This window comes from Bicyclus anynana, chromosome 11 (assembly GCF_947172395.1).
Source record: "Bicyclus anynana chromosome 11, ilBicAnyn1.1, whole genome shotgun sequence".
NCBI lineage: Eukaryota > Metazoa > Arthropoda > Insecta > Lepidoptera > Nymphalidae > Bicyclus > Bicyclus anynana.
In genome coordinates, this window is record NC_069093.1 from 10966187 (window position 1) to 10990341 (window position 24155).

At 37.7% G+C, this 24155-nt stretch overlaps 3 protein-coding genes across 4 annotated transcripts; 1 reads left to right on the forward strand and 2 right to left on the reverse strand.

Annotated features, from left to right (window-relative positions):
- Positions 1–148: 148 nt before the first annotated feature.
- LOC112049063 (hepatocyte growth factor-regulated tyrosine kinase substrate) lies at positions 149–23473 on the reverse strand. 2 transcript variants are annotated; one of them, XM_024086817.2, is made up of 13 exons: positions 23322–23473; positions 23003–23087; positions 22792–22895; positions 20641–20801; positions 16649–16764; positions 15876–15996; positions 15042–15152; positions 7967–8114; positions 6168–6334; positions 5555–5688; positions 4952–5078; positions 3834–4031; positions 149–2772 (listed from the first exon to the last, which is right to left on the reverse strand). In XM_024086817.2, exons 1-13 carry the CDS (start codon positions 23353–23355, stop codon positions 1435–1437), a joined length of 2844 nt encoding a protein of 947 aa, XP_023942585.2. In that variant the 5' UTR covers positions 23356–23473; the 3' UTR covers positions 149–1434. The 2 variants fall into 2 exon arrangements, with proteins under 2 accessions (XP_023942585.2, XP_023942586.2); XM_024086818.2 differs by lacking the exons at positions 20641–20801; positions 22792–22895; positions 23003–23087; positions 23322–23473 and adding an exon at positions 18216–18371.
- On the reverse strand, positions 10246–12382 carry LOC112049064 (targeting protein for Xklp2 homolog). Its single transcript, XM_024086821.2, has one exon. The coding sequence runs from the start codon at positions 12236–12238 to the stop codon at positions 10817–10819; it is 1422 nt and encodes a 473-aa protein (XP_023942589.2). The 5' UTR covers positions 12239–12382; the 3' UTR covers positions 10246–10816.
- LOC112049065 (U6 snRNA-associated Sm-like protein LSm5) lies at positions 12656–13130 on the forward strand. The gene has a single exon (XM_024086822.2). It carries the CDS (start codon positions 12806–12808, stop codon positions 13091–13093), a length of 288 nt encoding a protein of 95 aa, XP_023942590.1. The 5' UTR covers positions 12656–12805; the 3' UTR covers positions 13094–13130.
- Positions 23474–24155: the final 682 nt, after the last annotated feature.

A 24155-nucleotide genomic window follows, 5' to 3' on the forward strand; every position in this document is an offset into this window, starting at 1 on the left:
TTTTTTGTAGTATTTTATTTGTAGCATACAGTATTTTAAACCATAACTTAAATGTAAATATTACAAAACAATATTATTTGCAAATAAAATAAAATATTTTTGAATTTCTTTAATATATAATTTAATTTTTATATTAATTAATATTATCTATATATAAACTACGTACGACATAGTATTTTTTTTACATTTTAGCACATTTACATAGATTACAAGGCCTTTATTCTAAAACCTAAATTGACTACTGCCTGTGAATCATGTTCGATTATATTGTGAGATTGTGATGTGGTTGGTTGACTGCACATGAATTACTAGTTTGTGATCTATTTTTAGCCGCTGGTCTTTATGTTGGAGCACTCGTAGACACAGATTAAAGAGTAATAGACAGATGAGCGCAAAAAAACCCGACGGTGTCGTAGCCGTTCCAAATACAGAATTCAAAAGCTCTAATTTTCAATATTAACAAAGAAAAATGGCGTGACGTTAGGTTTTTATGGATTTCACCGGCTTCACAATGCTGCTTGTTAAGACTCATTCTGGATCATTCTTTATTCTGCGCTCGAAGATTAGTGTTCCGCAAAGCATATGAATACTGTGACTGATGTACATTGATCGTTAAGGGGTATACCGCGGAAAAATAACGTTCAATCAGAAAGTTATAAGCATTGTACGTAAGTACCTAACTAAAGTAATAGATAAACCTTTCTCAATATTGATTTTTTTTTATTTATAACCTATCACATGCTCTCGAGTTGAATAATGTCTATTGACTTAAATTACTCTGCACATGGTTAAGTTAAGCAGGCTCACGTTTACATTAAACAGTTTGTCCATAATGTATTAGTAAATAAGTATATAAGAAATAAATATTGAATAGACATTAAGTGCAAGTACCTCTTAAAATTTCTTGATTTCATAGACACACTTTAAACACCAAAAGTTTGCGGAACACCAAGAACAGACCAATGAAAAGCGGCTGCTAGTGTTTTTCAGATAGCATGGTGCGGATGACAGTTTGTTTCGCTCTTGAAAGTTGGCCGCGTTTCTATGTATTATAGACGTTTATAAGGTAACTGTCACCGTACCCATGCTATTTGAAAAACACTTCAGTGCGACTGTGTCAGTTAAGGCTGCCTTTTATACAACATAACTTTTGTTAACCGATCACATACAAACTCGAGTAACAAGAGTGATGTGCTGCCAACCGGGAGATAATCCCTCTGACGTGGGATGGACCATATTCTTATTTAATATTTATATTATTTCAACATCGAAAATTTTAAAAGCTGAACGAGTACTTGCTTAAACATTAGAAAAAATTGTAACACCATATCACATTCCTAAGTGAATTGTTGCAAACTTGTCAAATATTCTTCCCAAAGATACAATGAAACAGTCTAACAAATAGATCTATTCACAGACCAGAATAATTTAGATTCAATCAAAACTTATTAGCTCTGCAGTGTTGTTGTTGTGTTCTGATTTTACTGGCGTTGGTTGCTGTTGTTGCTGGTTCTGTACTTGTTGCTGGTTTGGTGGACCATTGCCAAACGACTGCGGCTTAGGTTGACCTTGAATGTTTTGTGACATTGGTTGCTGTTGTTGGTTTTGGCTAGGTACTTGTTGAGGCATTTGGCCTGGTTGAGACATCTGCGTAGTCGGTTGTTGCATAGCACCTGTCATCATGTGATGTGACATTTGTTGTCCCTGTTGGCTGTTTGGCATATTCGGGGGTATTTGTTGTTGGTTTGGCTGTTGCATGTTAGGGCCTTGATGTTGCATTGGCTGTCCTTGCATCACCGATTGTCCTTGCGACTGTGTCGGATGACCGGGCAAATTTTGGCTCTGTGTCATCTGCGGTTGCTGCTGCATTTGCTGTCCTTGGGCTTGAGGTAACTGTGGGTTTTGTCCAGGCAGTTGACCCTGCATCATTTGAGGACCCATTTGCTGGCCGGGCAATGGCATTGTTTGTCCCGGTAGAGGCATTTGTTGCATATTTGGCATTTGTGGTCCGGTTTGCTGATTGTTTTGTTGATTTTGGACATTCAACGGATACCCTGATACTGGAACTTGATTATTATTCGGATGACTTCCTTGCATTAGAGGCATTCTCATATTTGGCATTTGCATACCAAACATGGGATTGTTTGGATTTGTCTGTTGGTTCATTGGTTGGCTGATAGTCATTGGGGGCATCATTGATTGTTGGGGTTGGTTAGGCAAATTCTGTTTTGGTAACTGATTGGGCTGATTTTGGGGAGGAATGTTTTGGCCGGCGAGACCGTTAGACATATTAGGGGGGATGATTTGGTGCACACCAGATTGGTTGGGCATACGCATCTGCTGCATTTGCTGCATCATCATTTGCTGTTGCAGAGGCAACTGTTGGCTCATCGCTGGTCGGATATTTGGTTGGTTCATGGGTTGGATGCTAGTCGGTGGTTGACTTAACGCCATCCCTGAAGTGGACATGGCGTAAGTGTTCGTCATTTGCGGCATAGACTGAGATACGTTCCCCATTTGGTTAGGATTCAATGGTATGTTAGCTTGTGACATTTGCGACTGGCCAGGCATTGGAACAGAGCCGTCGGTAGTCGCTTGGGGCATCATTTGAGGGTGGAACTGAGGGTTGGGGTAAGGTTGGTTCTGATAGCCACCCGCCGCTGGTTGGTAATGCATCATAGAAACTCCCGACATGAAATATCCACTGTTCGCGGACATCATGTACTGGTGCTTCTGTTGTTCTTGTCTCATTTGCATCTCTCTTTCTTGCTCCTGTAAATAAATAATCATTTAATTTCGTATCCCATTGTAAGACTTCCGTGAGTGAGAAGTTCCCGGGCAATTATATCGTCAACTGATGCTAATTGGTGTGATTTCGTCTTCGTGAAATTAAAAAAAAATGATTGTCTATAAAGTCGGTTTACGGACGACAATTTTACGTCATAAGAAAAAATCATAACATTATTGGCCCAAAAAAAGAAGAAAGGTAATTTGTAAATAAAACTTTTACATTTGGGTTGATTGTTCTGTCTATATAATTAATAAATTGTATTGAGTGCCATAGCAAATAAAATAATACCTACATCAAAGGTAAAAATTAAAATGATTTTAAAACCCCGCTATTTCCTAGATTTCTGTTTTGATCTTTTAAAATGATAATTATTAATTTTATTGCATTTACATAATTAAGTATCTAGGTATTTTTAATTTCACCCTACTCAGACAGAATTGGGCACTTTTTCGGGCGTGCAGCCAGTCTTTTCGATATATAAGACGTTGTCACGTCAAAAAAGTGTTTGATCAGTACGCAAGTTAAAATCAAGCATTCGCCAGTGAAATTCAAAATCTGTCCAGCTGTTTCAGAGATAAGCCGGAACAAACAGATAAGATTGTTTACCTGCACCCTCTGCAGCCACTCGCGCCAGTCGCGCCGCGTGCTACCTATAGGACAATGACATAACGACCGACAATGCTTCCCGGGCAACACAATCACAAGCAACACAGCGTCTTTGCCGGCGAAGACGAGGTCCGCGATATCTAACGTCACCCGGACGTGGGTTTTCTAACTCATGATCTCGGGGGCGTCCGGACTGATTCACTCAGGTCACGGTTACACCATCCAGAATGGCCCTCTAAGCCGAGGTCCGAGTCTCATAGGAGACGCCTTTAGAGAGTCGTTCCGTCCTCTATCCTTATTTCAGCCTTCGGGTCTCATCAGGCGATGTTTCTGCGCTCGCCCAAACCCCCCGTTGTCGCCGTAGTGGTCCCACATGGAGCCATCAGCACTTACTTAACACGAAGAAAAAAAAGGACGGGTACACGTCACTGCTCACCTGCACCCTCTGCAGAGCCAGCTGGCGCTGATACTGCAGGTACTCGTGCTTCTTCTTCCGCATGGCCTGCAGCTTGGCCGCCATCTGCATCTGGCGCTGTCTCTCGGCCGCCTCCGCCGCCTGCGCCAGTCGCGCCGCGTGCTCCGCGCGCAGCGTGTCCAGCGCCGCGCGACTGTCGCGCACTTGCGTTATCTTGTCCTGCAAACATTCAATATGTCATCATCATCATATCAGCCGATGGACGTCTACTGCAGGACAGGACAGGCCTTTTGTAGGGACTTCCAAACATCACGATACTGAGCCACCTGCATCCAGCGAATCCCTGCGACTCGCTTGATGTCGTCAGTCCACCTGGTGGGGGGTCGGCAAACACTGCGCTTACTAGTGCGGGGTCGCTATTCCAGCACTTTGGGATTCAATATGTATTTTTAGCAAACTCAGAAGAACTGAAATTATTTTACAAAAATAAGAAAACCAATATCGACCAACGTCACAATATTTGTCAGGACAACTTAATTAACAAATGAAACTGTGGTCGGCTCGAACGCCACGTATTTACTGGGGCCGACGGTACGGCGAGCGCCATATATCGCCAGTCGTTCCCGCCCGATCGCTACTCCTCTCTAACTCCCAACTCTTTACGGAAATAAATCGCGTCGGCACCTCGGCACGAGCCAACACGAGATCGAGCGACGTCATGTCCGTCTAAGACTACTATTTCCTACAATATATACAGGATGACACTTTTTGTAGTGTGCAAACTTTTAGTGCTTCGTTATCGTTAAAGGAATGTATTTTCAATATCAATCTGTACCTTTATTGAAATGTAGGTATTTTATTTTCTATTTCGAACTCCAAAAATAACAAAATAATGGACACTATTTTTTTTCAAACGTTACCATCGTCAATTGTATTTTTTATAAGTTAACAAAAAGAAGAAAAATATGTTTCAATTAAATTTCGTTTATGTATAAAATATAATAAAAATTTACTCCCTCTAAAAAGCTTTTAGTATTTATCATCTTATTTAGTCATTTAGACAAAATAAACTGAGGCATAGTTCTTAAGCCTCAGGTGCCTGTAATAAAATTACACCTATAATTTGAAACAGGAGGTACCTGCAAACTCTCCAAGTATACGCGCTTGTCGTCCTGTTGCTGGATGTATCGCAGCAATTTGGAATGCATCGCTGTTATGTTCATAAACAGAGTCTGAACCGAAGTGTCGTTGGCGATCGACCTCCCTCTGTAATTAATCATCATCATTACCATCATCGTCATCATCATCATCATCATCATCATCATCATCATCATCATCATCATCGTCAAGTATTATGTGAGTAGGGGGGGGGGGGGGAGTAAAACGTTACGAAGCGTTACAGGGATTTAAAAAACGCGTTACGTAACATTGTTTTAATATTTTAATAAATAATAAACAACAGATGCATGTATTGGGAATTAGGAATCTGTTTTATTATTTAGAAACCGCAATGTTTTAATCGCTTTTACTAAATAACAAAGTTTTCCAGTACTTTGGTAAAATTATCACTTGTATGTTACGTAACGTAACTCTGAGGGGGTTACAAATAAATTGCGTACAGGCAGACAAATGATATTATATTTTCTAACTATTAATATTAGATGTTAATAAAAATAAATGGCGATGAACATTAAATTCATGAACTTGAAGAAACAAATAGGTATATTAAAATAATTACGTACCGCGAAGAATTGCTCTTCATTCTGTTGACAAATATTTCTACTTGTGATTTGAGTGTCTCAACGAACTCGTCAATTTCTTTGTCCTCAGCCTCTTCCTCTTGATCTTTGCTGATCGACGGTTTAGGCACTTCTTGCTGGAATACAAAGGACTTTAGATAAATAGAGGTGAAATAAATAGGAAACTAGTGTTATTTGCCTAAATCCTCGACAAAATATCGCTGTTTCCGTTTAAATGACACGGTGCTTAGACTCAGCACATTGCTACAATGCGGGTTGGTAAGTTCAGGTTAAGTGTTTTGACTGTGACTGCTGAGCTCGAGTCCTCTCTCAGAATGAAAGGGGTTAGGCCAATAGTCTACCACGCTGGCCCAATGTGGACTGGCAGACTTCGCACACGTAGATAATTAAGAAAATTCAGGTATGCAGGTTTCCTTACGATGTTTTCCTTCACCGTTTGAGACACGTGATATTTAATTTCTTAAAATGCACACAACTGAAAAGTTGGAGGTGCATGCATGATTCGAAGCTACAATCTCCGAATCGAAGGCAGAGGTCATATACACTGAGCTATCACATCTCAAGAAGATAAGCTAATTCATAAGAACAAACCAACCTCAGCTGCATCGTTGGTGCCGTGCGACGAGGGGGCAGTGGGCGCGTTGGCCGTGTCGCGCGACAGTCGCTGCTCCCAGTAGTTCCTGTCCAGATACCGCGACAACTCCGACGTGGCCGTGTTACTGTGCTCCGGTGAAGCGCTCACTGATGACGGGGTTGGTGATACTGTAACAACACAGCCACTTGAATTTTCAGTCACTGATGTGGCTGAGACCTTCTTTTAAGGAAAAATCTGAGTCAGAAGGTCTCACTCCTCCTTAATAACAAATTTGTACTGTCCTGAATAACAATGTGGTACTGTTATGATGACACACACGACTCAGTATGTAGTATAATGTGTGTCATGACGCAGCTTCGCGTTTACAGATTACGCAGTATAGACCATTTCGATATTGAGATATAATAATCTGTCCAGCGTAGAAATGCAGCCAGTATTCTTGCCACCATTCCACGTGGGCATGATTTGTATAGTTATTAGGATAAGTTAGCTTAAGTTCCTTATTTCATTCTTTCTCAATAAAAAAAAATGGCAAAAAAAACTTACCTACTTGTTTGCCTACTATTTATTTCTTAATTAAAGGGTTTTAATGTTAAACTGAGTCTGATTTATAAGCCCTCCAGAACCACCTCGTAACAGTGGTGTCAGAAGTGGGATCTAGGAGGGCTTTGTAATAGTGCCAAACTTCTATACTAATAGCATTAACAACTGAGTCTTAGGGCCATAAATCATTTCTCTATATCTATCTCGCTTGCACTTATGGGTCTTATGGAGCCGTCTAGTGAAGGGTGTAACAATGAAAGACATATTATCGATAAGTAAAGTTTATTATCGTATCTTGTTCACAAAATTAAAAAAATTAACAATATTTGATTTAATATAATACATATTTCATATTATATAATTATTAACTAAATAAAATTAATCTTCATCTGAGTTTTCATCATCAGAATCTTCGTCTTCTGCCAAATTTATTATATATTAGTATCCATAGTGCGCAACGAGTAACACATGAATGTATTTATTTAATTGCAGTAAACACATTTATAGCAAAAAAAATACGCAATGCAATTACATTAGAAACCGACCAATCAGAATCGTCCAAATCATTATTGACTCATCATTAGCACGTGCGCAGGTAGCCGTTTATCGATAATTAGGGTGCGCAGGTAGGCGCGCTGCACATTCCTATCTTTTTTGACTTTTATGACCGGACGACTCAGATGATAATGCGCATACTATAGTCAGCTCTGATATTGCATTAACTTAACCACGCTGAGACATATTATGTTCGTACAATGCGAAGTTTGTCGTATATTATACTAACGGACGCCCGCGACTTCGTCTGCGTGAAATTTAGTTCTTCACAAATCCCTCGGGAACCATGGATTTTTCCGGAATGATGATTTCCAAATCGGTTCAGTAGTTGCGGCGTTAAAGAATAACAAACATCCATACAAACTTTCGCGTTTATAATATTAATAGGAAGTAGGATAGTCATGTCAATGGGCCAGAAAAGGTGCTGATAATATGCCACGAGATCATATCATGACATGTTATTGACCTATATCACTCTCTTTCGTCGCATCGCAAAGAACAAAGCCGCTGTTAGTCGACAGTATGTCTTTTTCCCTTCACGACATATGTGGTTGCCACACGCTAGTCTTTCAGAGTAAAGAAAATATGTCCATCAAGGTTGGACATGGACTTATCTTGGAACTCACTCTGGTGCTACTTTTTTCAAAGCATTTTCATAAAAGCTTATCTTTGTAAATGTATTACTTGTATTTATGTATTACTTGTAGGGTGCAGACTGGTTTCAGGGGCAATGTAGGAGCGTGTTTTCCTCTCCTTCTCCTTGTGTTCCGCTTCAGACTGACTGAGCGCCAGCGCTAACTGCAACTCTTCTTCCTCCTGGAGCTCCTCGGCGGATTTTCCCGGCTTTTTCTGAAATAAGTACATCATCTTCAACATCGGCCAGTGAATATTACCGTCATGTAGGTACTAAATAGCATATCTATTTATTTATTAGTTTTCAAGCTTTATTTTTGACACTTTAGTAGGTACTTCTTAAATATAAAAGGATCACCATATTTCTTTTGTCGATCCTAAAATATTTGTCACGTTGTCCACGATCATTGTGTACTTTTTATTTTTCATGTACCTACTGTTTACTTGTTGTAGGTGTATCAAATAAATAAATAATGTCAAAGTTAAAAAGGCCCTACCCTTATCACCCGGTTAGGGTACAACCCGAGGGCAAGCAAAGATTGTTGACTATACAGACAGTTTTACAACATTATTTGAAGATTATTTTTTTTTTTTATTCTTTACAAGTTAGCCCTTGACTACAATCTCACCTGATAGTAAGTGATGATGTAATCTAAGATGGAAGCGGGCTAACTTGTTAGGAGGAGGATGAAAACCCACACGTCTTTCGGTTTCTACACGACATCGTACCGGAACGCTAAATCGCTTGGCGGTGCGTCTTCGTCGGTAGGGTGGTAACTAGTCACGGCCGAAGCCTCTCACCAGCTAGACCTGAACCAATTAAGAAAACCTCAATCGACCCAGCTGGGGATCGAACCCAGGAGGTCGTCAAAAAAAGATTTAAGATTGGTTCGTTTTCTTGTTTGTTAAGCTTGTTGGTAACAGAAAAATATGTAGGTAACAGAAAACAAAAAAAATAACCTATACAAAATCTATACTAATATTATAAAGCTGAAGAGTTTTAGAATTTAAACTATCGTGAGTGTTATCGTGAGTGTATGGGTTCGAAACTAGTCCGGCATACTCCGACCTAATATCACGTGAGTTTTAGCCGTGTTTCATAATCAATTAATATGAAGAGTTTATTTGTATGTTTGCTCGGACGCGCTAATCTCAGGAACTACTGGTCTGATATTAAAATTTCTTTCAGTGTTAGATAGATAGATATTGAGGAATGCTATAGGCTATATTTTATCCCCGCATTCCTACGGAAACGAAAAACTACGCGGGTGAAACTGCGCGGCATGTACTAGTAAATAATACACACACTGTCTACTTGCCATAAATTTACTAATGCAGTCATTTGTATTTATTTGGTACTAAAAAAAACAGATTTAACACACTATCTGTCTACTTGCCTAAATTTACTAAAGGAGTCATTTTTATTTATTTGGTATTAAAAAACAGATTTAATTTTTAAGCAAAATTCTCTATTCATTGAATAAACAAGCATTTTGACATACTAAAGATCTGATAAGAGTATATTTTTATATGGATTTTTTTTAATAACAAGCCAATACAAACGACAGCACGCAGACATTTTAATAAATTTTGAAGAAAAAAACAAAAAGTGCACACTTTAGCATTTTTCTTACATAGAAAATTCAGCATCTTCCATGCCAGCAACCTTTACCAGCAACTATGTACAAACAGTAGACACAAGTTTTATACTAATTTATACCTCGATAAGTGCACTGCACTTATTGTACCATAAAAATGATGGGATTTCATACATTTATTTTAAACTAGCTGACGCCGCGCGGTTGCACCCGCGTGGTTCCTGTTCCCGTAAGAATACGGGGATAGTATATAGCCTATAGCCTTCCTCAATAAATGGGCTATCTAACACTGAAAGAATCTTTCAAATCGGATCAGTAGTTCCTGAGATTAGCGCGTTCAATCAAACAAACTCTTCAGCTTTATAATATTAGTATAGATCAGTCATCTTAATAAGAAAAAAATAATTATTGCACTCAAAGCATCTTCTACAAAACAATTATAAAACATTATTTATAAAAATGGTATTATCCGACATTGGTAATTTAATCCGTAGCTAATGTTTAACAAAAATCAGATCTATAAAATCTTAATTACAGCAGCTACAGTATTGAAAAAACTGATTCAAAAAATTTGATAAATCTGAAAAAAAAAAATATTTGGTCACCCTAGGGATTTTTTCAAAACTATTCAAATTGGTCTTAGTGTACTCTAAGTAGTGTAGAGTAAGTCAAAGCGAAGCTCGCCCGGGTCCACTAGTAGATATATAACTATGTAAAATGATGTAGGGTTGAATAATGAAACACTCAAAAATATTAAAAGTAGATCATTTTATTATAAAAAAATTACAATGTCCAGAAAATAATGAAGTCAGTTAAAAATAAAATTACCTACCTAATTGGACTAAGAGCCTATGAGACCCACACAGATAATTGTGCCTACCAAAATTTATGAAAGTTGAAAGTTAGTTGCAAAGTTTCTGTCTTAAGTATGTAGCCAATTATAATGAAGTTTGGACTGAGGTGGCTTTGGAAGCTTTTAATGATACAGACTCTTAAACACACAATATTATAGAATATTTTCCTCTACATAAACAAATCATGTTCCCAGTGACCAAAAACAATGTAAACCCATAATCCAACCAACTGTCTCAGAGATTGTTATGAGATTCTAAAGTAAATTTTTCAAAATGTAAAATTCACTTTAAAAATTAAGAAAACATACAGAGATGTCTACAATAAGAAGTGTCTTATGGAAAATATGCTTTGTTATAAAACTGTAAAAAAAAGTTTTCATTGCATTAAAGTTTGGGAACCTCTGGTCTAAACCATCTCAAATAGCAAAATAGAAGTATCACATAATTTAATGACATATACAAAATTTTACTGTTTTCTCAGTCTTCTAACTAACTTGGGAGTCTCTGGCATTGTGAGGGGAATGTATATTTTTCCCGGAAGCCTTGGTTCCAATGAGGGCACTGGTTTTGCATGGTGGACTAAATTGGCGCGTAACTCTGCTAAAGCTTTCTCATCTTCCTCTTGTTGCTCCTTCTGTCTCTGTTGGTTTAGTTTTTCAATCTCTGCTTCTTTCTCTTTGAGCAGTTTATCAAAGTGTTCTCGCTCTGCTGCACGCTTCTGAGTAGCCAAGTCAAAGGGTTTGGGTTGTACAATTTGAGTTCCTTGCAGAACTGGTTTGAATGGTTTTTTGTACAGGACTACAGGCGGTTTTGCCTCAAATTTAACATGGTTTTCTTTGTTCTCTGATGATGTGGAAGATGCAGAGCTTTTTGTGGTTGCAGCCTGCATCCTGGACTTAACCGCCACAGGTAAAGGCTGGGCTTTGAATTGTGAAGCAAGCATGCGTTCTTCCTCTAGTTGACGTTTTATACGCTCTTCTCTTCTACGTTTTAGCTCTTCATCCCGTTTTTCAAAAGAAAATGGTTCTGGTTTAACAGGGCCAACATGTTTGACAACTTTGTTAGAATTAGGTTGATTTTCTTTGTTTTTCAAATTCTTTTTGTTGTCAGCCAAAGTAGATCCTTTATAGTGGAATTTAGGGCTCACTGGTTTAGTCACAGTTTTCTTGGGTATGGTAAGCAAGTTGTTAGGTGGATTCTCTAGGATGTGTCTAGGGGCAGGTCGAGCTTTGAAATTAGTAAGATTTTCTGGTGATGCTGGCAATCTTTTATGCACTTCAGTTAGGTTAAATGGCTCTGGTACAGTATTGGGTTTTCTTTGTATCTCAGGTAAATATCCACCTTCAATGACAGACTTTGGTACTGGATGAGCTTTAATTTGATACTTCCTGATTTCTTCGACTTCTAATTCTTCTTTTTCTTTCTGCGATAAAATATGTTGTATGCGGGCACGGTTCTTGCATCTAAGCATGGGTGATTGGGGACGAGTAAGGCTTAGAACGGAATGACGTTGTCCTACAAATGTTTTCGGCTTACCAGTGTGAAAACGATCAGGCGTGTCCCTCTGATAACGATAGATAGCTTCGGCCATGGAGACGAACTTGGTCCTTGACAATTCTGGCGCACAAGACTGTTTTCTGAGTCTGCTCAAATTATTACCTTCATTTTCTTCGAATTGAAAGTCTACGAGTTCTTCCTTTATAGTCGCAATGTCCCCCATCGATAGCGATCTTCTCATTTGGTGGTTATCGTTCTCCTCAAATGAATAATTATTGTGATCAACAAAGTCCTCGTCCCTCGGGGTTAATGGCTCGTTTTTGATGAATAACTTATCGTCTGGCGTCATAGGCAAATCACCACGAAAATCAGTGACAAACTTTCTAGCCATTATTGTCGTCTACTGAATTTAAATAAAGATTCACGTCTCACGAACAAATTACACTCGGTTACACCGTTATTTTTCAAGTTTCCAATTTAAATTCAAACGCAAACTGGCGTATCTGTAGTTTATTTGACAACTGTTTTTTTTTCAGAATCAGAACTGGCTACGCGGCTTTCAATTCTTCTAACTCTATGCTTTGAAAGGTCAAGTTGTACAAGTTACATAATTTAACCGCTATATTATAATAGATATGTTGATATTAATTAATGTATAAAACTAGATGAATAATAAAATTATAACAAATGTAAAATGTGTATAATTGCAAAAAATAAAAGTGTAAAATCCGAATCAATAATGCAGTACTGTCAATAGAACGCGTCAAAGACAGAGTCACTGCGAAGTGCCAGTTCACTTGTCAATGTCAACGTCACATCAAATTTTCAAAACATTCGTGAATTATTCGCGTGAAGTGGTTGCCGCTGGATAGGGATAATTAATGTTATAATTGTGCGATTTTTCAATATAATTACAAAACTAAGTTAAGTGCATTGAGAGTTATAAGGTATAAACACAATGGCGCAAGCACTGCCCAGTCCAAACACATTGCTACCACTCGAACTTGTAGACAAATGTATTGGATCGCGCATACACATAATTATGAAAAACGACAAAGAAATGGTGGGAACACTGCAAGGTTTCGACGATTTCGTCAATATGTTGTTAGACGATGTGACGGAATACGAATCAACGCCTGAAGGGAGGAAGATCACAAAATTGGATCAAATATTGTTAAATGGTAACAATATAGCTATGTTGGTGCCTGGCGGCGAAATGCCGGGCGATGCGTACGATGGACATTGATACAAGTATAGGAAAAATAAAGTTAATTATAAGTGTATTTGGTTTTTTATGTAAGTTCTCCAAATTATATCCTTTCAATGTGATTAGATAAGTAAGGTTAGGATTTATACAAAATTGTTAATATTGTCACTTAACTGCCAAAAGGCATTTTTTGATATAGAATGAGATCTGGCATAAGAAACATAATGTCATCTGTTATTTATTTGTCCTTGACACATTGTACACAGGTTGCCTAGTTAACTTGGGGCCTAACACATGTTAATCACTCTCACTTTTATTTCCTATCACTAATAAGAAATGAAAGTCTACCCTACCCTTTCTTACTCTCCCTTCCAACAAAGATGTACTGCCAAGCGATTTAGCTTTCCTTTAGGATATAGTGTAGAAACCAAAAGGGGTGTGGATTTTTATCCTCCTCCTCGCTTCCATTTAGCATCATAACTTACCATCAGGTGAGATTGTAGTCAAGGGCTAACTTGTAAAGAATAAAAAAATATCAGATGAGGGTATAAATTTAGTAAGTCCAATCTTAGACCAATGTTCTACAGCCTAAACTTCTTGAAAAATGTATCATATGCATACATCTTTCTTTTGTAGGTTATATCTTGAATATAAAAATGAATTTATGAAATGTTCTAAGCTCAAATCTTGAAAATAGCTGAACCAATGAAATTCTTTTTTAGAATATTCCTTGATACATGACAATGGCTTTTATGGTATTTTTTTAGGGCAGGGTTAGGGTGGAAGTAAGGAAGGGTAGAGATAGGGAATAAGCACACATAAGTCAAAGCGAAGCTTGATCAGATCCGCTAGAATCATAATATTTCCTGATTTGTGTCATGTTCTCCATTTACGAGTCTGACAATAAACTTTAAATAAATCATAAAATAAAATAGCTTATAAAAGGAATCCAAATAAAATGTGCTTAACCTAAAAATAAACTTTATTTCACATTCCAATAAATTAAAACAAAAAATACCAAATATTAAGTGTTTCTTGAAAAAAAAGTTAAAACCTTGCAACAATGGCCACTGCAGTTATACTCAAAAGAGCGTGTGAGTTGTGACCTCTGCCTCAGATTCCGGAGGGTGTGGGTTTGAATCCGGTCAGGACATGCACCTCCAACTGTTCAGTTGAGTGCATTTTGAGAAATTAAAAATCACATGTCTCAAACGGTGAAGGAAAAGCATTGTAAGGAAAAAAAAGCTCAATATTTTATTTTTTGATCCAGGACTGAAACCTCATCACCAAAATCCACACCGGCAAAGCACTTGACAAGGTGGCAGTTAAATATATACTATTCCAATCTGAATAATCAAATCAGAAATTAGGTGATCTGCAGAAGAACCAAAGGCAACACTGCACCGGAAAGCATTGGTAGACCTCCCACTGGATGGACCAAGGACATCAAGCGGGTTCAGGGAGCCTTGGCTTGAGACTGTTGTTTTTGGAAGTCCATGCTAGAGGCCTATGCCAAGCAGTGGATGTCCATCGGCTGTTAATGATGACACTATTCCAATGCAAGTAGATGGGTAACAAATTGACTGATTTTATTTTGCTTGTCAAAACATAGAAATCTAGTAACACCCTGTGGTTTTACCTGTGCTGTTCTTGGCAGTAATATGGGCATAACAGCCTATATTACTTGCTGATAATGAAGCTTTCCATTGGCCAAAAAATTTGTAAAATCGAGTAGTATTGGAAGCTCATAGAACAAACAAAACATATCAAATCTTACCTCTTTATAATACTAGTTTAACACTTTCGCTGCGGCTCTGATTTTTTGTACTTTCCTCTGGTGCGGTACAAGGTTTTTTGACCTTATACTAAAATTTTATGTGGTGCGGTACAAGGTGCATTGACCTCATAACTCTTGAAGACTAGGTATTCAAGGTCAGTTGACCTCGTACCGCAGCGAATGTGTTAAGTACATTATTATCTAGCTTACCTGAGGCTGTGCTGCAGGCCCATAGTCACTTGATGTGTCAACAATTTCCAGCTTCGCAGTAGAAGATGGGGGACGGCTTACTTTATCGAAACAGGCATCACACACTCTGACCTGTGCAAACCATAAAGAAACTAATAATATTAATATATTTATATAAACAGCTATTTTCCATACTAATAATTGCTGAACCAATATGGATGAATTTTGGCAGAGACAATTTAGATCTTAGATTCGTAGAGCTTCTTGTAAAATAATAAACAAGACAAGTAAAATTATGAAGACCTGCGAGGGGCAGTGGTGTTCGCTTTGGATTATCAAGAGGTCCTGGGTTTGATTTCTTAATTGGTCCAGGTCTGGCTGGTGGGAGGCTTCGGCTGTGACTAGTTATCTATGATAGGTACCACCCTACCGACAAAGACGTACTGCTAAGCGATTTAGCATTCCAGTAGGATGTCGTGTAGAAACCAAATGGGGTGTGAATTTTCATCCTACTTTTAACAAGTTAGCCTGCTCCCATTTTAGATTACATGATCACTTACCATCAGGTGAGATTGTAGTCAAGGGAAAACTTGTAGAGAATTAAAAAAAACAGAAAACAATGAAGAGGCTTAAGAGAGAATTAAGAGGCTATCACTTTAGGTTCATATTATCGCATCTCAGGGTAATCATAGTGATCGATTTTGCAACATACTTGTAGGTTAAGTCTCATGATTCTATAGTTACACTTGAAAAGCCCTTTAAATAGTGATGCCGTAGTAGAAATGAAGTTGGTAGTAGAATTCAGAAGATCTCCCTCCTACTAATTAGGTAAATAAAATGGGAGAAAGTGCTTACTTCTTTCTCAATGCCAAATTTAGGTAATGTGGAAGTCTTGGAACTGCACTGCTGACAGAACACCTGGCCGCAAGCACGACAATGGTGTTTTCGCACCATCAGTGTGAATGCTACCCGACATCTGAAAATATGTTCGAGTTAAGATTATAGAGGAATTATTGCTTATAGCAATTATTGACGGACCTAGCAGTCGACTCAATAACAAGGTTATTATTTATCTTGGTGTACCATTCAAACAATCAGTCATTATTTGAATCCTACTAATATTATAAATCCTACTAATATTATGAATCCGACTAATATTATAAATGCGAAAGTTTGTATGGATGTTTGAATGTTTGTTTGGATGTTTGTTTCTCTATAACGCCGCTACTACTGAAGCGATTTAGCTGAAAAAAATACTTTTTATCCCGAAAAAATCCACGGTTTCCCGAGATTTGCGATAACTGATGATTTTGATGATATGAATGTTTGTTACTCTTTCATTAATTGAAAGGAATTAACTGAAATTTGGTATAAAGATATATTATAGCCTGGATTAACACATAGACTACTTTTTATCCCGGAAAAATCTATGGTTCCCGAGGGATTTGTGAAAAACTAACTTCCACGCGGACGAAGTCGCGGTCGTCCGCTAGTTGCTCTATAATTGACAGATCTTTGTGATTGTGACAGTAAATGTGGTGTTGCCACAATGCGAGTTTATTACCATTTTTATTAAATTCTACTATTTTATGTGGCACTATACATAGAGCAACATGAAAACAACTAACCTGTGGCAAACCTCTCCATTGGCCCACTCGGGGGCCGTGTCAGCAGAGAACATGGCGTCAGACTCCTTCAGCGGTGCAAATTTGTGCCCTTCAGCCTTCAAAATGTTCACTGTGTCCTGACGACAAATGAATATACATTATAATTATAATATAAACCTAATTCTATACTACTATTATAAAGCTGAAGAGTTTGTTTGTTTGTTTGATTGAACGCGCTAATCTTAGGTCCGATTTAAAAAAATCTTGCCCATTCATCGAGGAAGGCTATATATTATCCCCGTATTTCTACGGGAACAAGAACCACGCGGGTAAAACCGCGCGGCGTCTGCTAGTATGTATATAAAAGCCAAAGGTCGGAGGCAAGAGGCGAAGGTAAGAATGTATAACTTCGAACCACTCCCAATGAGCCGCGCGGGCCGGGGGCGTGTAGCGACGAATGAAAAATCCATGACTGATGCACGTCACTTCCCCGCACGCACGATTTCACACCCGCGCAGTCTTTCCCCCTGTCGCCCGCATATCATGGGAGTGTTATATACGAACTTGCCAGACTATAGTTTATAGTCATTAGACAGACGTCCAGTAAGAAGGGATTTTGCGACAAGGCCGGATTAAGGCGATCAAAGGTCGGACGAAGTCGCGGGCATCCATTAAAGTGTTTTTCAGATAGCATGAGTACGGTGACAGTCGCCTGTATGACGTTCATAATACGTACTATTATCGTGAATCGCGGAAAACTTTCAAGAGTTTAACAAACTGTCACCCGCACCATCCTACATGAAACGAACCGTAGTATACTATATTCACATCCTAAATCTGTATTTTAATCACACTCACTTAGTTGTTAAGTATTATATTTTTTAAATAATAAAATATCTTAAACATGACAATGAAAGTATTTTAAGTACTTCCTTCAGTACGATTTGAAAAATAATAACACATTAGAGGCTTTGTTGTATAGCAGATATGACTCATAACATGATGACTGATAAGATGTTAAACGTGGGTCATATTAGATACGATTTGGCGTCATACACCTACTCGTATATTAGGTATGTTAATACTTTGCTAATTGTATTCAGTCAGAGTAAAGATATATCTCTATTGTGATTCAGTGAACAATCACTGATCCATTTATAGTTTAATCTTGAAAATAAAAAAATGTGTGGAATACCTTACATGATTATAACGGGAATGATGACTAGGTTTGAATATATTGAATTTTATTAAACATTCAGGTAAATAAGATCAAAATTAATTAATTTATATGTAAAAAGCAAAGTTTGTCTGGATGTTTGCAAAATAAAATTTCAAAATCTTTTAAAATTAAATGAAAATCAATGATTAAGAAAGTTCACATGCCAGCAGCGCTAAAAGCTTGACAGTCGATAAAACTGATCGTGTGTTGGTCGCGATATGCATATCATGCCGATCAAACACACGACTAATTTAATCGGACGTCAAGTCGTTAGCGCTGCAGGCATGTGGGCTTATCAGATGGTGAGTGGCTAGCATTATAATTCGGGGATACTCCGACAATAATAATCAAGTGAGTTTAGCCATTTACCTTATGCTATTTTATAGAAAACACTCACAAAAGTTTAAATATTAAAGTACAGATTACTGCAATTTGTAAATTTTAAACAAAATATAACACAAACACATTTTGTTTACACAGCACGAGTGCATTGACTCACTATATAATCACTCGATTTATCACAGCATATAAATAAATGATACGACAAATAATATACATTTTATCAACACTCCTTCAGCTCAACTTCTATAAAAATCCGTTGAAGCACATTGGTCTGTACCAGCTAATTAGATTAAGATGAAATCAATAACTTTACACGACACACTCATGTGAAAGTAGGGAATGACATAATGTATTATGACCATCAAGGATATTATTATATACTAGCTGGCACCGCGCGGTTCCACCCGCGTGGTTCCCGTTTCCGTAGGAATACGGGGATAATATATAGCCTATAGCCTTACTCGATAAATGAGCTATCTAACACTGAGAGAATTTTTCAAATCGGACCAGTAGTTCCTGAGATTAGCGCGTTTAATCAAACAAACTCTTCAGCTTTATAATATTAGTATAGATAATACGCTAGCGATTTGCCCTGACTTCACATGAATGCATAGCTTAATATACGTACGCCTAAAAAATGGTACATATTAGAAACATTACCGAATTCCAAGCTGAGAAGCTGAGGTCCGCTAGTTTAAATAATGAAACTGTAAGGGAGCCAAATCCGAAACTACTTTTTATCGCATGTATTTGTGAACTAAATATCCCATTTCATCATCATCATCATCTTCAGCTCAGTGAGCACGAGTCTATTCTCAGAATGTCAGCTGGTTTAGGCCAAATAGTCCACCACGCTGGCCCAATGCGGATTCTTCTTAAAATTCTCAGGTATGCAGGTTTCCTTACGATGTTTTTCTTTCACCGTTACATACCTGAAATATTAGACCGGATTCGAATCTACGCCCTCCGAATCGAAGGCAGAGGTCATATCCATTGGGCTATCACGGCTCTCATCATATAGCATGGGTACAGCGACAGTCGCCCGTATGACGTTCGTAATACGAACTATTATCGTGAATCGCGGCAAACTTTCAAGGGTGTAACGAACTGTCACCCGCATCATTCTATATAAAACGAACTGAAGTCAACATAAATTCATGAAACTAACAAGATACTCTTTTATTTTATCGCCCTAAAAGACTCAGTAGAAGACTTTGTTTTATCATTGTAGTGATGAAAATGTGTTACAATCAAATCAGAATTACTATATTCACTATGGTATCACGCCATGGTGTAAAATTCTACATGAGCAAGTTTCTTTAAAAAAATAAAACATGACAGACAAATACGACATGCCTTTGAGTTTGAATATCAATGACGGCCATTCGAGATTGCATGCGACCTTTTTGTCATGTTCACGAGATTTATGTACATAATTCCGAATCTTTGTGAAAACTCGTTTTGCAAACGAATGCACACTTTGAATAGGTCTCCATACATATTATGTACTTAAACATTGGTACATACATCAGACAATCTTAGTGAACACTCCCAAAACGTTATATGATAATCTCTGCAACATGCTGGGATCTAACCCAAGGACTCTCAGGTTTACTCTTAAAGGTCATATCACACATATCAACTCGTAAAGGAAATAGGGATCGTAACCGTATCGCGTCGCAGTCAACCAGGCGCCGACTAGGCTACCTACGCAGACTGACGGCGAGGCGAGACGAGGAAGGGGTGAGAGAGGCAAGCGCGTATAGGGACATGCTTGGGTATGGAGAGAAGTAAGCTAATGTATGGTCAGTGGCGTGCATAAGGTTGTCGATCAGGGAATGCACTAGTAAGATAAATTAACCAAACTGGGAAAATCTTCATTTAGTAAGCATTAAAAAAAACAACTCTTAAGGGTATGCAGTAATTTAATGCATTTATGAAGTGCAAGCCACTGGGTATTGTAGGCCGTAAGCTTGCCGCGACACTCTGGTCTGACCCCATAAGCGTGCAGATGTTGAGGTTTTAAGCCGCAGCACACAATACTCGCGCTGCCGAGGTGTTGCCCTCGCCCTGCGAATAATCACAGCACCCCCTACTAGTATTTTCACTCGCGCCAACAAAATAGTGAGCGGTGGGCATAACGAGCGGTATGAGACGCGGCAGGACGAGTAACGTGGTTACTGGACGTCTCTGCTTACTACCCTTGCTACTTCCCACGCCACCTATGCATTGTGTGGTGGGCGGATAAAATTCAATCTAAATGTATAAATGCGAAAGGTCATTCATCACGAAATTTCGAAAACCGCTCGATGTACAAAACCGAAATTTGGCAGGGAGGTAGTTTATAGTTAGTAGGTATCCACTAAGAACGGATTTTGCGATAGGGATTAATTGAAGAGGTCTAAGGGCGAACGAAGTCGCGGGCGTCCGCTAGTAATTAAAATAAACTCACCTGGACAGCTCTATATTTGGGCGTATTTCGAAAAGCAAATGCCCACGCTTGTATTAAATCTAGTATTTTAGTGCGTAGGTTTTCATGTTGTGTTGTCTTCACTAAATCACGGAGCATCTCACAGAACACTTTGGAAGCCACTTCATCATGGACTCCAGAACCTAAAATACACAAAACATGAAACACATGCTCACATGTCATCATCATCATCATCATATCAGCCAATGGACGTCCACTGCAGAACATAGGCCTTTTTTAGGGACTTTTAAACATCACAATACCTAGCCTCATGCATCCAGCGAATCCCTGCGATTTGCTTGATGTCATCACACCACCTGGTGGTGGTCGACCAACACTGCGCTTTATAATGCAGGGTCACCATTCTGGCACCTAGGGACCCCAACATCAATTGGCTCTTCGAACTATGTGCCCCACTCATTGCCACTTCAGCTTTGCGACTTGTTGAGCTATGTTGGTGACTTCAGTTCTTCTGCGGATCTCCTCATTTCTGGTTTGATCATGAAGAGATGCTTCAAGCATAGCTTGTTACATTGTCTGCAAAGTTACTCTGAGCTTTCTTATGAGGGCCATAGTTAGCGACCAAGTCTCCAAACCATTGATCATCACTGGTAACACACACTCGATTTTTACGATTTTAATAAATAAATATACTTAAACAATACACATCACTATCTAGCCCCAAAGTAAGCATACAGAGTAGCTTGTGTTATGGGTACTAAGATAGTTGATATTATAATATTCATATACATTTATATACTACTTATAAATACTTATATAATGTATAAATACACACAGACACTGGAAAACACCCATGCTCATCACATAAATATTTTCCAGTTGTGGGAATCGAACCCACGGCCGTGGATGCAGACAGCAGGGTCACTACCCACTGCGCCACGCGGCAGTCAAACACTGTTCAAAGACTTTTGTCTGCAGGCACTTTCAGGAGGAATTTCGGACAAAAAGTATCACAAAGTTTCCGAATGGTGCCCAGCCGAGTTGGATTTGGCGGTCCACCTCTTTTTCAAAAATGAATTGGTTCAACAATACCAGTAGGTATAAAGGTCATAAAGTACATCAACACAACTTATTGCCTTGCAATTGTATAATTGAGGGTATCAATGTATTTATTAACAGAAATGTGATATCCTGTATCAATAAATAATGTCATTATCAGTTTTTATTTACATTATTTATCATTTCTTAACTGTGCATGACTGTTCATTCTTAAGAATTATTTCATACACTAAATTATTCTGTGCTTTTGTTCTTACAGTTGAAAATAGTTTACCTAAACATTCAGCATGTCATATTCTACATATTTGTTAAATAATTGACAAAATTTTTAGTTAAATACTCGTCAGAAAGATCAGTAAAGTATCTCCCTGGTTGTGTGTCTTACTCACTCTTTGAAATCAAATCTAAGAACTAATATAAATATTTAACCAGTTAAAACAGTAATCTATATTATCTTCGAGATGTTGTGAAAAATGGCATCCCTTTGTTGCCGACGTTCAGTCAACCCGCCAAAATGTTTTGCGCCAATGTTTCTAATTAGAACTGCTAAGATGTGGAATGCCCTTCTGGCATCTGTTTCCTGACACCGACAATTTGTACACCTTCAAGGCTAGAGTGAATAGGCATCTTCTAGGCAAGCGCGCTTCATCTCAGACCTCATCATAGCTTACCATCAGGCATGATTGTAGTTAACCGCAAGCCCAACCAAGACTAATATAAAAAATAATTATCTATATTATACTAGCAGAACCTTGTGGATTCACATGTATAATTCCTGTTCATGTGGGAATACAGGAATAAAATATAGTTTATGTACTCATTGATAATGCAGCTTTCTATTGGTGAAAGAATTTTACAAATTGATCCAGTTGTTCTGAGTTTTGTTACATACAAAAACACAAATCATCCTCTTTAGTGTAGTTTATTGTTTAAATATATATAATGTGAACTAGCAGAGGCCAACACTCTTAGAAAACACAATTAAATCAAGCATGCAAGTAATCATTGAATAAAGCAGTCAAGTTTTTGCCTTGTCAAGGTATAAAAAGTGAGTCACAAGTTTCTTTAATATATTTTAATTGATTTCAATTTGTATTAGGCACTATTACTTACCACAGTTTTTAACAATACTCTCTAGTACTAGGAGAGCAAACATAGCCTGGTGTGGGTTTTGGGAGTAAAGCTTCTTTTTTATCGCTGTAACCGCGTATTTGGGCCTAAAATATCACAACAGCTTATTAACAAAATAGATATGACATTGAAAGTGTTTTTGATGCATACATAAACATTGAAGAACATTCATATTAATAATAAAACTACTCACGAACAATCATTTTGTCTAATTAAATCACAAATTTGTAAGATAGAGGGCCAATCAGGGTCTAGGCGTAGATTACTTGTCGCTTTATCTAGAAAATAATGGAAAACATTTCATCACAATAAATGGCATTGCAGACGTTTAATACTTGTGAATAATGGTAACAACGCGATAATTAACTAAGAATTTGTTCTCAAATCAAAGTATAACAAAAAGGAAAGTGATGCAAATTAGTAAAATACTCATCGAATACCATTTCAGAAAGATAACACTAGGAAAAAACCTATTTAAGTTCAGTTGATTTCCTCTCTTTATAGATACTTGCCTAGTAATTTGTCAAAATTATTAGCACGAAACATCTTTAATTATATTGAGACTTGAAATACAGCAAAAAATTAACTTTTGTTTTAGAAAATCAAGATGATTTTTAGTTGTAAAAATGACAGCTCACTTAGCTTTGTAAGTTTGTAGCTTGTCAATTTTCATTTTGTTTTTGTGTAAATGCTGGTACCATTGAGTGTCATGTAGACATGTAGCTATTACCTCAGAGGAATTATAGTTAATCTTCAGTTTTTCTGTATGATTGGCATCAAAGAATATATATTATTATTAATTAAAAGAATATAATACGCCTACTGCGAAGGAAGAGACGAGAGCTTTAGGTGTCAAAGGACGAGACAAAGTACTTCTCTACTGAAAGATAAAGTCATCAAAGATGAAGTTCTCTAAGAAAGATGATTTTAATTTTGAATATTTTTATTTTTGAATTAAAAAAGAATTTTATAAGATGAAGTATGACAGAATATATACACGTTTCGTGTATATATTCTGTATGTGGATGTGCAATACTAAGCAATGTGTTTGTTGTTCTTGCTGTCGCTGTATAAAAAAATACACTTGTGTGTATTGCGAACCAAATTTATAGTAGTTTGTAAGGATATATACCTACAATATTTATTGGTGTTAAATATTTCCGATGTGTAAGCTCACATCCCCGTCATCCCCCTGTTGGTGAATTTAATTCCTCTATATCTAATTCCTCTATGATGATGAAGGAGGGACGGAGAAATAATAATGTGATGTTCTCTGTCTATATGATTGCGACCATAGATTTATGAGTCGGTACAAGTACCTATTGCGATGCGATGCGACTTTTATA